The sequence below is a fragment of the Micromys minutus genome, assembly GCF_963924665.1.
Source record: "Micromys minutus genome assembly, chromosome: 23".
Taxonomy (NCBI): Eukaryota; Metazoa; Chordata; class Mammalia; order Rodentia; family Muridae; genus Micromys; species Micromys minutus.
The window spans coordinates 11,373,224-11,390,250 of record NC_137958.1 but is presented as its reverse complement, the minus strand read 5'-3'; the positions used below and the strand labels follow the sequence as shown (position 1 = coordinate 11,390,250).

Below are 17,027 nucleotides of genomic sequence, written 5' to 3'. Positions count from 1 at the left end.
CTGCTCAAAGGGGCACAGAGCACACTGCATGTCTTACAACACGCCCACAAGGCTACTCAGCCAGCGGCCATGTGCTGAGTGCTGCAGGTCCTTCCAATACCACATAAGCTGTTTTATCAGTTTTGGAGATAACAACCTAAGTCCCCCCAGCCCCCAAGAAACACCTCACCTTCCAGAATCAAGACTATTGGTTCTCACCCAGAGGCAACACTGCCCCTGCCCGCCCACCTCCAGGGGTACTGTACTAGACAAGTTGAGACAGTTTTAGTTTCACAGCTGTATGAGAAGCAGGGCTCATAAGGAAAGGACAGAGATCAGAGAGGCTGCTAAATATCTTACAGTGAACAGCACCATTCCCACAACAGGCACTTTCCCAGCTGCGAAGCACACAGCGCAGAGGCGAGACACCCTCAGCTCAATGAAAACCACAGCATCCTTTATCTGTGCAAACTTCCCGACTGGCCTTCATAACAAGTCCCCGCTTGCCCCCAGACTGACTAAAGCACACCCCCCAGTTCAGCTCTCATCTCGCCCCAGCAGGGTTCTACCCATCTGTCTGTCCTTCACATTCGCAAACTCTTACTCACTGTTTCCTAGGTGAGTATTAAAGGAAACATGTTGACATTTAATAAACGAGACAAAGGCATACTTATTCTTTTGGTCCCATCACAAACAGCTTCTTAAATTACTGAAAAAAAAAAAAAAATCAAACCAAACAAACAAAACCCACGTTTGATAGATTAGGAGACAGACAGAGACTCGGGGTGGAAAAAAAATGAAGTAGAAAATAGCATCTACAAAAAACCAGAAGCTGGGCTGGCTGGCTGGCTCAGCAGATCTGCTGCGAACTCCAATCCAAAGGAGTCACAGGGTAGGAGAGAATGGATTTCCTCCAGTGGTCACTGACTGCCACAAACATGCCACTGTGTGTGCACACACATGTACACAAGCACACACAGCAAATAAATATGTCTACAAGACTTTAAAAGGCAGAGAGACTACATCAAGCTGAAAGCAGTAAGTTCGGTAAAGCAGAGCTGAGGCCTTAGCACAGCCTGGGTGGGCGCTGGGCGGGTGCTCTACTTACTTGAGCACAGCGATCTCCTGGACGGTAATGGCTCTTTTGTCTTTGGTTCCCATGTAGGAGAATATGTTTGGTTTTACCCTGGTGAGACAGAAACAAAGCAATGTGAAGTCACACACCATAACCAAACCACATTTCTAGTAACTTAATACACACACTAACACATCAAGGTTCACTCAGAGAATCAGCTGGTGTTCAGACTGGGCTAACCAGGAAAAACACACAAGTCACACTCTTCCATAGTCGGAAACAATCTGTTAAGTTACATAAAACTATGACAGTAAAGGGGGAAATATGCTAGAGGTATAAAGTAGAACATTTTATAGCTTCAGTTTTCAAGACACTATAGTAATGTGATTTTTACCTTAAATATAATTTATAACTCGACATTTTAAAAACGCCAAAAGTTAAAACAGGGATCTGGATAGTTCTGATATGAAAATACACAAAGTTCCTCAGAAGGGTATTTGCATACTCCCAGAAGTCCCAACTGTACTTCCCAGAGGAACTATTTCCACCTGCCTACATCCTTAGAAGGACCGCTCTCACAGGAGGCTCTGGCGAGAAGCCAAAGATTCCTTTTTCAGGAAGCTAATAAAAAGGTAAAATGTTATTTAATTAGGGCTGACCTGCGTGCTCCTCGATTCCTAGAAACCTTGTCCCTCACTGTCTCATATTATAACACTTAGAAACAAGGCCCTTAAAGAGATGACCAGGTTACAGTGTGGCCTCTAGGGTGGGCTCTACATAGGGTTCTAGGACAGACAGGGCTAGAGACCCTGCCTGAACAAACAAACATAAACAAACACAAAAGAACAAAAAAGCAAAAGGAAAAAAAAAAACCTATATATTCTGATCTTGAAAACTGTAGCTTCTGGAGCTGTGGGAGAATTGTGACTGACGTCTGCTGTTAAAGGTTTGTGGTATTTTGTGACGGCTGTTCTGGAAAACACATACCCTGTATTTCCACAGAATACAAATTTGTTGCAATATCTGCAGATATTTTTCTTTCTTTAAAAAATTTTTTATCTTAATCTGGCATGGTATACTCATTTAATCTCAGCATTTGAGGTCAGAGGCAGGCAGATCTCTGAGAGGTCCAGCCCAGCATGGTCTACATAGTAGGCTCAGGACAGCCAGGACTGTCACACAGAGAAATCCTGTCTTGACAAATCAGAAACAACAAACAACAAACAAACAAAAGCCCTATTTTATGAGTGTATACCTGCACATACTTATGTGTGTATTATAAGCACATCTGCTGTCTGTGGAGACCACAAGAGGGTGTTGGATCCCTTAGAATTGGAGTTATACATTGTTACAGGCTATGACTTGGGTGCTGGGAATTAACTTGGGTCCTATGAAAAAGCAACCAACGGTCTTTTTTTTTTTTTTTAATGTATATGAATACACTGTAGCTGTCTTCAGACACACCGGAGGAGGGCATCAAACACCATTACAGATGGTTGTGAGCCACCATGTGGTTGCTGGGATTTGAACACAGGACCTCTGGAAGAGTAGTCAGTGCTCTTTTTAAAGACTTTATTTATTTATTTTATGTATGTGAGTACACTGTATCTGTCTTCAGACACACCAGAAGAGGGTAGCAGATCCCATGACAGATCCCATTACAGTTGGTTGTGAATCACCATGTGGTTGCTGGGATTTGAACTTGGGACCTCTGGAAGAGCAGTCAGTGCTCTTAACCGCTGAGTCATCTCTCCAGCCCCCCAGCCAACAGTCTTAACTGCTAAGTTATCACTTCATTTATACTAAAAACACAAACACAAAAATTTCAGAAACCTCACCTACCCTCAAAACCTACAATCTCTACTTTTTTTATTCCTTTGAGCAAATATCATTCCCCCTGGCCGTACTGGCAACTGTAAACTGTATGTGAATCACTTACCTCCAGAACTCTCCTCCTGAATCACAAGCATGCAGATGAAAAGCTTTATTGCTCTACTTCCCAGAACATGGCCATTAAGGAGCCCGTTTTTCCTTCACTAATCTTTGTTCCTGCTTTTCCCAAACTCACACGGAAAGAAAGAACACACCCCCACCTTACCGATCTATACGAGAACAAGAACAAGATACTCACCGTAGGTACTTGGACAACACATTGATGGCGTCCATGGTGTCTTTGTTTTCCTTGTAGAGAACAAAGTGGCAGTAACTTCCCCGGGATTTTGGCCAAGAATGTTTTCTTGGATCTTAAAAACAAAACAATGTAAATGTCATATATACCATAAAAACTGTCTGACTCGGAGAGCTGAGTGTTACAACGTTCTTTAAACTGATATTTCAACCACAACCTAGAAACCGATTTTAAATAATGCAAGGTTTACATGTAAACTATTCAGAGTAAAGAAATCAGGACTCTTGAGAAAACTAAGCTACAATTTGCAGTCGTGAGTCCTATACAACAGTGGACCGTGTGTCAAGGACTGCATCTAGCTTCAATGGCACAAAACTCCAAGAAAGAAAAATGATAAAAAAGGATCTTGCACAATCAACTAGAAAGAATCCCTTTGTTTTGAAAATATTTCCTTTGTCCTTAAACAAGTCTTTTTCACACAAACTTATAATACTCCTGGTATGGAAGTTAACTGAACATCTGGCTTTGTGAAGTAAAAACACTTATGGCAGCAGGTTAGTGATTTCACTTACAAAGTAAAGAACCATCACCCAGTGTAGACAAGCAGTAACCCACCTCAGAAAACCACCACAGTATGTACAGATGCCGAGAAAAATCAACTTCCTTCTTGATGACCATGAGTCATGTATAGAAACACTGTACAGTCACATATAGGGAAATATTACAAGGGCCTCTTCAGCTCTTGGAGTGAATGTCTCACAATTTCCATAGGGTTTTGTGAATGGAAATACCTTTTTCCCTTTCCTTCTAGCTGACTACCCTTCAGCCAAGTTCTCTGTACTCAGCCCTTATGACAACGCCGGCACCTCACCCTGTCTACAGGAAACACCAACCGCTCTTACCTGCCGCAGCTCTGACCTCTGTCCGAATGCACAGCATAAAAAGCACAAGAGAGCAATGTTTAATTTATAACACTGTTAGCGTGCGTTAGAGGTGAGCATGCACATGGTCGCATGGTGAGGGCAGACCGAAGACTTCCACAGCACCTAACAGTTCTGTGCTGGTCAACAGCCACTCAGACTTCAATGCTAATGCTGTAGAGGCAAACACTGAGTGAACCACTAGGGAACTCCCTTCTCGACACAGCCTCCCTGTCTCAGTCTCTTCACAATGTCCAGTCTCCAAGCTGTCCTGTGGCAGCCTTGGAATTCAGCAAATCCTTAAGCCTAGATACTGAATGCCGCTTTTTCTACGGAATTTCCCCCCATAAGCAATAAGGGAAATGCTGTGTGTGACATTCGTGGGAATGAGAAGCTGCCGATTTGCTTCATGCTGATGTGTTTTAAATGTTTCCTGCACTGCAATGTAAAAATCTTTAAAATTTAGACACTGGGATTTAGTATATTCACCACCGTACAGATTAGAAGGCTTAAGAAATGACCTATGAGGCACACCCAGTGAATGTGAGGTTCTGTCCCTGCTTTATCAACATATATGTATGTCTATCATTAAAAGCTAAAAGCCAGGAGCGGTGTGAGCTGGTGCAGTGCAGTGGTACTTGTAACCACTGGCCCTTACACAGATGAGCACTCCTTAGGGAGGCAATGACATCACAGTCCAGACCTACATGGAGGAAACCACTTCATAGGAAATGAGAGAAATCATGCTCCGAGGTCCCACGAATAAGGAAGGCAGATGTTAGAAGCCTGGGGAAAGCGACACAACGGGGCAGCACTTCCTTCTGCCTACTCAAGGTGACCTTCACTGACGCACCCACAGCCAGCCCTCTGCTTCTCAGCACCCTGCTCCACTCGCCACCTTTCTGGCTGTCTTGAGTCTGCCCCTTTCTCAAGCCCTTGCATTTGATATATAAAATAATCATGGCCCCTTATCTTCGAAGGCACATTTATGCCTTCTCCTTACTCTATTTTCCCCTTTACCGTTTTATTTAAAAGCACTCTCTGTTGGCTCCTTCTGTCTCAGCCCAGTGTGTACTCTTCCAGTCTCACCGTTCCAACACCACACCGGTTAAACAACAGGCATTAGCGGCTTCCTGTGCTGTTCAGTGATGGGCAAGGTTCCAGGTCACTAGCACGCTACATCTGGAGCATGTTCCACTGTGGTTCTGGGATTCTTTGTTTTTGGAGCTGGTCCCAGAGAGCGTCCTTGTATCTGTGTCTCCTCTTCTCAGTGGATAAAGGCCTGGGTCCAGAGACCCTGCCTGGGAGCCATTTACTTCAGAAAGTACAAGTTTTCCCTCCCTGAAGGCAGTGCCCTTTTGGACTATGTAGCTCAGGTTAGCCATGAACTCACAGTTCCTTTGCTTCTTAAAAGCAGAGATGATACAATATGCTTCCATGGCCAGCCCCAGATCTCTTTCAAGTTTGTGGCTAAAAACAAGCAGTGGTATGCATATAATCCAAAAATATCAATCTATTACTTGCTTATATATTGTAATAATTTTATAAAATTTACCATGCGTGAACAGGTAGAGCAATGTGTCTTTTTGGACTAGGTTATTTCTGATACTGGGTGCTGTGATTCAGAAGTTAATGTGTATGTTTCAGAACATACTTGGGGAAAGTTTAATATTGTTAATCTTGATTGGGTGGTAGTGGTAGCACATACCTTTAATCCCAGTATTTGGGAGTGAGGTGGATCTCTTGAGTGTGGGACCAGCCTGGTCTACAGAGCAAGTTCCAAGAGATACACAGAGAAAGCCTATCTCAAAAAAAAACAAAAAAACAAAACAAAACAAAACAAAACAAAACACTGCACTGGAGAGGCCCACGTTGGATCAGAAAGATCACAAGTTCAAGATCACTACATGTGAATTTGTGGTCAACCTGGGCTACAACACCCTGACAAGATAAGTAAGTGAAAACAGAAGGAGTGCTGTAACTGCTAAATATCAAATAACTCAGAGATTATACCAGAGCTTGGCAGTGGATGAGTTCCAAACAAATGACAAGCTTTAGAGGTTGTGACATTCAAATGCCAAAGGGCCCGGAGAACAGCACCATGGGCACGGGGTGATATCTCAAGACTTGTTCTGATTCCTTGGGGACTTTTACCTTAGGATACTCTCAACTGGGGACAGGAGAACAGGAGGAGGAAAGATAAATGTAGCCTCCCAAAGGGATTATCTCAGCCTGAAAACAGCCTTTGTGAGGCAGTAGAAGAAATCACAGAACAGATGTAGCCCACCTTTGTCCAAATGCCCTCAAGCCTGAGCGGTTCAGGTCTCTGGGAAAATGGCACTCTGATATGCTTCTTTGAAAACTAAAATATTCTGTTACTCTAGTGGGGAGGGGTGTTTCATGTCACATAATGCACTGAAGATGAAATCTTACGATTAAAGTATACATGTTGATCTCTGAGTCTGAGACCAGACAGTTTGAGACATGGTGAGTCTGAAGCCAGCCAGGGCTACACAGTAAGACCCTGTCTCAAAAACAAACAAACAGTTGCCTATGACATAAGCACAGAATATCCAGATGGAAACGGAACAAGATGAGACAGTATTACTTAAAGAAAAAGAGGGGACATACTATAAAGGCTACCTTGGGCTACAAACTCCCTCGTCCTTGCGCAAAATATGGCCTCTCCTAAGAAATGAAGGTCTTTTTAAAGAGGCAGTCAGTCAAAAACCACATAGCTTCACAGCCTGTGCCTGCCGCAATCTGCATCCTCATGACCACACTAGCACCGTGCCTTTCTTCTCTGCAGAGTGGTTGCTGAACAAATGCTGATCACCTGCCTTCTCGAATGAACCCCACATGAGAGAATGAAGACCCGACGTGCCCACATGTTGGTAAGTTACCCTAGAAGACATCTGGAAGTGGCATCTTGCCCTTGAGAGAAATGAAAACACAGGAACTCGGTCGCTGAAATCACCTCCCTTGCCATGAGTCCTTTGCAAGCTTGTCTGACAGAGGGATGCTAAGACCCTGCTTCACACTGTGACACAGACATCCTCCTGCCTGATCCTCCCATGACAGGGATGTGACACCACGCCCAGCTCCTCCTTTTTGGGGACAGGGGTTATCAACAGAGAAGTAGCCTCAGGTCTCCACCTTTTCCTCCCTGCAACTCAAAGCTTCTCACTTCTGGTTGACTGTTTTCAGGGAGTCAGCCTGGCTTTTTTCTTCAGCCCTTTCAGTTCACTGGAAGCATCATCACAAACATCGGAATCTTCATATACAGAGTTCTCTCTTAAAGTCATTTGGGGGTACTGACCGAATCCTAAGGGGTTCAAGTCTCACAGGACATCATCCTAAGGGTTTCCTGTGGCACACCTACTTTGAAATAACAGACCACTGACAGGAGAACTCGAGACATGTAGCAGAGACACAGACATATTATGTACTGATTTTCATATCAAGCTATAAGTAAATGGAAATTCTCATGGCTGTGGAGAAGATAAGTGCACTAACTGAACAATAGTAATGAGAGATGGGCTCAGGTGATGGCCAACTCCTTAAAATACCATGTTTTCTGTATGTGAGGGAAGACACCCGTGTTTGACATGCAGAACAGGGAACATGCCCCGAGGAGGGGAGGTGAACGCTTATGAAAGGTTTCTTCTCCCTTTAAGAGCACACAATGAGCAGTAATCCCTCCACTGTCTTTTTGACATGTGGCATGACCCATACATAGATCCCTCTCCATATGATGGCAAGTCAGCGCATGGACATGACCGGGTAAGGTAAAGGAGCAGGGTCTGCCCCGTCCCACCTGCCTGGTAGGAGGCCTCGGGCCAATGTCACACTTACTTGCCAAAGCCTTTCTGCCAGCTGCATGGTAGGCTACGATGTATTTCCGCCCCTCTCTATCCTCTGTTTTGGTCTCTAGTCCTGGGAAGAGAGATTTAATGGCTTGATGGATGATGGTTCGTTTCTCTTTGGTGTCCTCTATGACCTAAGGTGAAAGATGCATTACTCTAACAGTGTTAAACGGGGAAGACATAGCTTGTTTACCAACTCCACAAAGTCAACAAGAACGCTTGCCCAGTGTTTCAGAAAACGGTTTTCTGGTATTTCGGATCCCGAAGGCTTGTTGTCAGAGCATGTCCAACTTCAGACACTACACAAGCCCTCCAGACTCACCTCTTCCTTTAATCCCCATAATCTTCCTATTAATCTACTATTGTGCCACACAACAGAGAAATGTCTGCAGTTATACAGTGGGAGGGCCTGCATGTGAAACAGGCAGTGAGCCTCTGCGGTCATCACAGGGGTTGCTTGTGGTATCAGACAAATAGCACGGGGGAGCCCCAGAGCAAGATGCTTACAGACAGCATCTGGGGTGTCAGAAAGTTAATCCCTCTGCCACACCTGCCTCCTACTGAACTTTGTACTAAATTAATTTTATGAGGAGAAGCCTAACACAATAAAGAAAATCTGCATAAAGAAAACGTAGACTTGTCATTTTAACAACTTTTTTTGTCAGCTTTTAATGTTTTTCACTTAGAAACAGATTTTACCTCTACCCAATAGGACAAAAGGCTGAATATGTCATATTTTAAAGACAAAAAGATTTCCCAAAATGCACAGATGCTCTCTGTATTCAGTGCACAGATATTTTATAATTAATTATTTTATAATTAGTCTGTTAAAAATACTGATGCTGGGGCTGCCAAGATGGCTCAATGGCTGGGGCACCAGTCACACCAATTTTCTTCTGGTGGCCACGTGTGCACATATACACACTCTATGAGAGTTTTTAAAAACTAAAAGAATAAGTTAACTGGGCCACTTGACTTCAAGGTCCCTTGCCTCTGACAGCCAGAAACATTACAGTGCTGATTAGGAGACCCACTAACTTGATTTCACAGCCTAATGAGTTGTGAGAAGCTGGAGGAAACTGAGTGGCTGGAGGCAGTGTGTCACTGGAGGTGGGCTCTGAGGTTTCTCAGGCCAGGCCCAGCATCATTCTTCCTGCTGCCTGCTGATCGGGATGCAGGACTCTCAGCTGCTCTCGGGCACCATGTCACGATGACAATGACTACACCTCTCAACTGTACGCCAGCCCCAATTAAACATTTGCCTTTATAAGAGCTGCCGTGGTCATAGTGTTTTTCACAGCAATGGAAACCCAAACTAAGAGGCTAAGTCATACGAGGAAAAATTTTAGGACAATCTAAAATTTAGTAGTTTATTACAATTGTGATTTGGGACCTGGCTCAGTGGCAAAATGCTAGTGCAGCACACACAGAGTCCAGAGTTTGATCCCGAGGAGCTTATACTGCTGGTACGACAGCTCACATCTAGCTGTTTAGGAGACAGAGAACCTGAAGTTCAAAGCCATCCTTGATTATCTAGTGTGTTTCAGTTCCAAGCCAGTCTGGTCCACGTGAGGTCGAAACAAAGCCAGAGGGAAGTGGGGAGGTTCAGAGCAGAGCACGTGACTAGCATCAAGGAAGCCCCAGCACCATGTTTAGTTAACATCACAATATCACTAGACAGACTGACCTAGGGAAATAAAACTTCATAGGAAAAAGCTAGAATGGCAGAGGCACTAGCTTACCTGTTATCGAAGCTTTTCCTTTCTCAGAGTGAGCAAAGGGCTTCCTCCTCTGTTCCCCACCCCCATCTCTCCCCTCAGACCCCAGAGAGATCACCATGGAGTCTGTGGTTCTAAATAGCAGGTCTTGGTTACACTGTGCTCATAGACTTTTATTTTGCAGAAAAATCATTACTTTGCTAGCTGAGTTTCAGGCCAGTCTGGGCTATAGGGAGATACACTGACCCAAACAGAAGCCAGTTGTGCTGGCAAACACTGTAATCTCAGCATTTGCATTGTTGACCCACAAGGACTAAAGGTTCAAATCCAGCCCTCACTGAAATCCTGCTTCAGTAAGAATAAAACCAAACCAACTTTCTCCTGTGATATATTTATCTTGAAGCTGATTATTTGCCCTGAATTAAACAAATATACTTGATCAATGGTCCACTGTGTCCTTTGAGATCAGTAAGATAAGCCACCCTTTTGTTAACCACAGATCAGTCTTTAGTTGTCATGTGTGAACATCCACCCCGAGACCTCGCTTCCAGAGCAGCTTACCTCAATGGCAACACTAGTTTCTTTATTTTTGAAAAGCTGCAGTTCCTCCAACTGCTGCCTGTCCTCAGCCGTCAAGACAGTGAGAGCATCTTCTGGAGGGTCCTTTAACCACAAGAAAGCAAGAGTCATGCACAGACAGTAACACTTCAATCCCAGGAGCATTCAGAAGAGACAGAAGACGGCTCCTCGAGAGACATGCTTACCTCTTCGTCCACTGGAACAGATAAGTCATCCAAGTGGCTGATCCGTCCATCTTTCCCAATCTCATGAACAACAAAGTCAGAGTATCTAATGAAAAGAAAACCAAAGCGTTCAAGAAGTGGATGTTGTTTTACTTTCTACCCAATTTTAGGACAAAGTTTACTATTGTTCAAAACAAATTTAAAGAAAATCTTTACTGTCAAGTAATACCGAGCAATTTTCTCTTATTTTAATGAACACCGAAACACATGCAGTTTTATACTAGAAGCTTCTAAAATATTATCATAGAAAATATGAGCAAATGCAGAAGGAAAGTTCATCAATATTTAGGGCTCTGTCAGTAGAGCACTTGAGTAGCAAGCACGGAAGAGGACTTGCCTTTGAGGTGAAAAAGCCAGCTGTGGTCACACAGGCCTGGTAGCTGCTGGGAAGGCAGAGACAAGAGGATCCCTAGATCCTGCTGGCCTGCCAGTCCATATGCACTGGTGAGCCCCAGGTTTTGAAACTGTCTCAAAAACAAACAACACAGAGGCCTGAAGATCTAGATACTCAATGGTTAAGAGCACCAGCTGTCCTCGCAGAGAACATGGGCTTGGTCCCCAGTAACCTCATGGCAGCGACTGCACACCCAGTGGACCACATGCCTTTTTCTAGCCTCCTTCAGGCACTGTGCACATGTGGAACAAATAAATACATGCAGGGACGCACATCATACACATAAAACCAATCTTTAAAAAATAACCATGTGTACGCAGTCACTGATAATTGGATACTAGTCCCAGAAAGCTCTGAATACCCAAGAAACAACTCACAGATTTTATGAAGCTCAAAAAGAAGGAAGGCCAAAATGTGGAAGCCTTGGTCCTTCTTAGAAAAAGAAAAGAAAAAAAAATTGTGTATTCATCATATATTATGTAACAAATTTTGTGAGCTGTAATGATATTTTCTAAAATAAATTAATAAAAAAAAGTAAAGGAAAAAACCATGTGGTGAGTGACTGATGGCACCTGAGGTTGGCCTCTAGCCTTACACACACACACACACACACACACACACACACACACACACACACACACACCCCTAAGATTAGACAGTATATTTTAAAGTATTAATAAGTTATTTATTAATTAATTAAGAATAGTTAAATCAGAATGCAGTAATCCTGCTCCTAATGCAGGGGCATTACAGTGAAGACTTGTTCCCACCATATTTAACAGACTCTCACTGTGATGGTATTCTCTATCTTCTGGATATGAACACTGAAACTCAGGAGCCTTAAACACCTACTAAGTAGCAGAATGTAATCATATCCAATTTCTAGCTCCAAATAACTCCTTCCTACTGAAAATATGGCCCATTCAGATGAAAGAGTTAAGATTATATGGTGAATGTAAAAAGAAAAAAAAAAAAAACCTTAAAACAAAACAAATACTACCAGCCCCTATACACACATTAACAACCCATATCACTGTTTATTCAAACAGTCAGAATTCATCATGAGCCAGATTGTGAATTAAAGGTCAAACTGCTTTACCTAGCAAGACCCTGTCAAGAAAGAATGAGATTAAAAGCAAAAGAAACAGGAGGAGAAAAAGAAAGCAAGAAACATTACAGGTATGGTGCAGCAAGAATGTTTTCTTAGACTGAAAGCCCAGTAACAGACCCAGGATGTTCAAAAACCATTTACTTACTTAGGCAGCTCCCCCACACACTGGCTTTTTTTTTGCATCACAGGTATAAACAATCCTTGGGTTAGAAGAGTAAGTCGAGGGGCTAGAGAGATGGCTCAGCAGTTAAGAGCACTGGCTATTCTTCCAGAGGTCTGAGTTCAGTTCCCAGCACCCACGTGGTGGCTCACAACCATCTATAAGGGGATCTGATGGCATCTTCTGGCCTGCAGGTGTGTATGCAACAGAGCACTCATACATTAAACACAAATTTAAAAAGGAATAAAAAACAAAACAGAAATCTGGGTGTAAAGGTATACCCCCAAATTTCTAATGCTCAAGAGGCTGAAGATTGGGTGTTCAAGACAACTTGAGTCAACCTGGGCTACTTAATGAGACAAAAAAAAAAAAAAAAAAAAAAAACAAAAAGTTAGTTTTTTGTTTTTTTTTGTTTTTTTTTTAATTTGGACAGAAAGATGAGGAAGATGGGAGAAATGGAGGAGGGAGGAAAGGAAGAAGAAAAGGGAAAGAGCCGGGACTGTAGCCCAGTAGCTGAGCTTGGCTAGCATGCCTTAAGCCCTGGGATCCGAATAGGAAGAAATAAAGAGAGAAAGCTAAGTGCGAGACTGCATCACTGCTTTCTTTCTGAAGGACAGTACTAACACAACCAAAAACAACACGCTCGATAAACACACCTTTCTTTTAAGATGCCCGAGAATCCCTGGTGAGCGCTCACGAACTTGGTGATGCCCACATCAAGTTCGGTGAGCCCGTGCTTCATCATGTCCGCAAAACTCTCTGGTTCCTCCTCTTCCCCTGCCTCTGAAAGACCATCTTCCTCCTCCTCCTCGTCCTCCTGCACCTGAGCGCTGGAATTCTCGCCATCCTTCACGGTGCTTTCATCTGCAGGCCCGGGCTCATTCTCACTGCTGTGTGGACTGTCATTCTCTACCCCGTCCTGACTGTTGGTCAGATGGCCCTCAGACACCTTCTGCTTCTTTGTCTCCTCGTGTGGGGTCACACTGTCATTATCTTCCACGACAAGGCACCCACGTTTCAGGGACACGCTTGTCATTTCCATCTTTAAGGCTCCAAGAAAACATTTAAGAGAACCTTTGACAGGAGAAAGAAAGTTAACAATCTCCTATGAAGAGGCTGGCTCAAACAGAAGCACACTGAACTTTGTGCAGAGAGCCCTTAAAAAAAAACCGTTCACTACAATAATTCTCAGGCATGTGCAGAGATGGCTCAGTGGTTAAGAACACTTACTGATCTTCCAGAGAACCCAAGTTTGGTTCCTAGCACACCTATCAGGTGGCTCCCAACATCTGCAAGTCCAGCTCCAGGAAAGCAGACACTCTTCTGGCCTTCTAAAACAATCGCAAATATGTGGCACACACCAACGCACATACATATAAATAAAATATAAAGGTCGCTTAATGAGAAAATAAGTAAGTCTGACATTGCCATGCACTCCAATGTGTAAAAAGAAAACGTGGTGGCACACATCTACCGTCTTAGTGTTTGGGAGGTAGATGCAGGTGGATTTCTTTGAGTTTCAGACCAGGCCAGTCAGGGCTATAAATAAGAACCCTTCCTCAAACAAACAAAGTGTGCTCTCTCTCTCTCTCTTTCTTTCTCTCTCGCTTTCACACACACACACACACACACACACACACACACACACACACACACGTCATTTTAAGCCAGAATTATATATATATATATATATATATTTATTTATTTAAAAATTTGCCTTTTAAAAAAAGATTTATTTATTATGTATATACAGCATCCTGCCTGCACATATGGCTGCAGACCAGAAGAGGGCACCAGATCCCATTACAGATAGTTATGAGCCATGTGGTTGTTGGGAATTGAACTCTCTGGAAGAGCAGACAGTGCTCTTAACCACTGAGCCATCTCTCCAGCCTTCTAAACTACAGCGCCTTGGATATACTCTCCGACACCTGCTGCCGTCCACTTTCGCTCACTGACATTTACTATTCCCCTGGGGAGAGAGGGGACATGGCATACAAGGACCATCCCCCCTTTTTGAGATAGGGTCGCCCCTCGTATCCCTGGCTGTCCACCTGCCTCTGCTTCCTAAGTGCTGGGATGTAAGGTGTGTGCCACCACGCCACGTCTTTAAGATACTTTTTACTCAGTTTTTGATTCTTGAGCTATTGCTGCTGCTTAACCATGGTTTGCTCCTTCAGATACGTTTGTTTTTTGAGACAGGGTCTCATGAAGTACTGTGCATGACAAGCAAGCATGCTGACAATGAACTACACTCTCCTGGTCTCATTTTTGAGACAGGGTCTTGCTAGGATGCTGGGAATGCCCTTGTTCTTACAATGCAGCCCAGGCGGGTTTTGAACTCGTGATCCTCCTGCTTTGGCCTGAAGCAGCAGGCATTACTTTCTTTAATGGCAGAACTCACTCCACATGCTAATCTGAAAAAAAAATAATAAGTCTGTCAGAGTCATTTATTGAGTAGATCCTGGATAGGCACTGGAGAAAAATGAAAGGCTTCTTGCCATTAAACAGATTACAACCTACTTAAAAATATATTAATGAACAAACTAAATCTGTGGGGGATGTGCTCAGAGGCAGAACATTTGTCTAGCATGCCCTAGGTTCAGTCCTCAGTCCTGCAAACACAAAAGCCAATGAACCCAGTATCAGGACATACAGGCCATTTGAAAGGAAAGCTGGTCTGGGATAAAGCCTCTGTAAAGGTGTTTAAGATTTGAAGAAAGACCTGGAAAATGTGTGAGAGTTCCACAGGGACAGAACAGAGCCTGCAAAGGTCCCAGCTAGGAGTCAGGTTATCAGACATGCTGCCAAGTCTCAGGCACACTGAAGTGTAGAATGTCAGCAGTAGCCCAAGCCTAGGAGCTCCGGGCCAGCCTGGTCTACATAGAGTATCCCAGGAGTGACAGGCCACATAATAGAGAGACTCTGCCTCAACCTGTCCCCCAAGAAAGAGAGTGACATGCTTAGAGGGGAACTCAGTGGCTGTCCTGCTCCAGTAAGGCCAACCCCCAGAGGGCTGAGGCAGGGGGTGTGTCTCCAGTTCAGGCCAGCCTGGTCCACATAGTAAGTCCTGTCTCAAAACAAAAGAGGTATGTGTTCAAATGAACTTGTGAAATTAACAAATTCTGACTTGGTTATTTGCTAATGACTGGACATAACTTCCTCTTTCTCACTACAGTGAACAGTCTGATTTGTGACAGTTCCTTCAATAATAAAACCATTGCCCTCACACAATGTTTCACAGATGACCACAGATTTTTGTTGTTGCTTAAGAGTAAAAGCAAACCAAAGTAACACCTTTATTTTAGAGACTTTTTTTTTTTTTAAAGAAATGGCCTTGAACTAAACTCTCTCCCAACCCTTCTTTGACAGGTAACATGCTGGTCATTTTAAAGTCCTCTCAGTGATGGGCTAGTGGTATGGCCCAAAGAGAAAGTAACCTGCACAGTCACCCAGCAGAGGCTGGAGAAAGACCCCAGATATCAGTCTGATCGTTTCTCAGGGTTGAGAAGAGCAGCGGCCCCTAAGGCCTGCCCAACAAGTAAAACGTCTGCGGCCAGTACCCAGCACCAGGCAGTGCAGGCTGGTCGGGCGATCTGGGAGCGTTGAGCAAGACCGGAGTTGGCTTTTCTAATAGGGGGACGAGTTCGGGGAGTGCCCGAGGCACTGCAAAGCAAGTAAGCAAAGGGAAAAGAAGGTTCTAGCCCACAGCCGCGCGGCTAGAGAAGGGGTCGGGACGCCGCGCCGCCTAACGACCAGCGGTGAGGGCGAAGAGCCGGGATCCGGGAGCATGGATCAGCAATTAGGGGGTTTGGGATCAAGAATCCAGGAGCGCGGAGCAGAGATAGGAGAGCGGGGAAGGTGGAGCCAGCGGCGTTGAAACCGGGAGCGGCGCGGGCCGCGACCATAGCCGTCCTCCCTCCCCGGCCGCGCGCCTCTCCAGAGGCCTGGGGCCACGCCGCAAAGCCGCGCACTTACCGGGAGCCTGAGGGAGCGGGCCAAGCGGCAAAGAAGGCGCTCGGCTCCGGACGCGGGAGGGCGGCGACGGTGACTCGGAGGAGGCGGTGGCCGGCGCTGACCGCACAGGCTGCACGGCGCGGAGACCCACAGGGACAGGTTCCCCCACCAGCCGCCGGGCTCGCACACGTGCGGCGCTGCGCCGCGCCGACCACGCCCCGGGGCGGGGCCCGCTCCACCCGCCCACGGCTCCCCGGAGGACGCTCCGCCCCTCGGAGCCTGGGAAGTGTCTTGCTTTATGAGTGCGAAGAACCCTGAAGAACACCTTGAGGACTTCAAAAAAACGGAGTCCGTCTTAGTAGTTGTTAATTGTACTTGAATGGGAGCGTCTTTCACAGCGATGGCCTTTTATAATGGTTAATAGTGCGTAGTAATAGAATGGGTTTCTCACCTTTGACAGCTTCCCAGATTTGTCTTCAAGAAAATCCGGTCATAGCTGGTTAATGCTTTGGTGTAAAGAAAAAGAAAATGGTATTTTTCTTCAAGTAGCAAACTGACCAAACCAAAGTACCCAATAGCGCTTCAGGTCTAATATTTTGCCAGACTTCAACTCAGGGTAAAATAAAATATAATAAAATAGGTCAAGATTTGTGATTTGTGGCAAGTCATAAACCCATAATCCAAGCACTCAGGTGATGGGCAGAAGGATCAGAAGCACAAGGGCACTTTGGACTATGTAAGGGACCCCAGCTAAAGATGAGTTAGGTAGGACCCTGATTTTTTAAAACCAAAAACCAAAACCAACAACACAACAAACGAAAACAAAACAAAAAACCCAGGTTATTTCAGATCTTTGTATTCCTCTTAGACTTGTGTGTGTTGTGTTTGTTGTATCCGAGTGTTTTGCATGTGTGAT

At 44.6% G+C, this 17,027-nt stretch overlaps 1 protein-coding gene across 4 annotated transcripts in view; it reads right to left on the bottom strand.

The window, feature by feature from the left end:
* The window catches only part of PUS7 (pseudouridine synthase 7), a 33,002-nt gene extending 16,736 nt beyond the window's left edge, over positions 1–16,266 (bottom strand). For 2 of the 4 annotated variants that reach the window (XM_080936459.1, XM_080936461.1), the window contains exons 1-8: positions 16,133–16,266; positions 14,472–14,571; positions 12,811–13,228; positions 10,451–10,535; positions 10,248–10,349; positions 7,958–8,102; positions 3,186–3,297; positions 1,088–1,165 (exon numbers count right to left, since the gene is read on the bottom strand). In XM_080936459.1, coding sequence (XP_080792585.1) covers positions 1,088–1,165; positions 3,186–3,297; positions 7,958–8,102; positions 10,248–10,349; positions 10,451–10,535; positions 12,811–13,196 — 908 coding nt within the window. In that variant the 5' untranslated portion in view covers positions 13,197–13,228; positions 14,472–14,571; positions 16,133–16,266. The remainder of the gene's footprint in view (positions 1–1,087; positions 1,166–3,185; positions 3,298–7,957; positions 8,103–10,247; positions 10,350–10,450; positions 10,536–12,810; positions 13,229–14,471; positions 14,572–16,132) is intronic. The other 2 variants (XM_080936460.1, XM_080936462.1) reach the window with 1 other exon arrangement.
* Between the last annotated feature and the right edge of the window lie 761 nt (positions 16,267–17,027).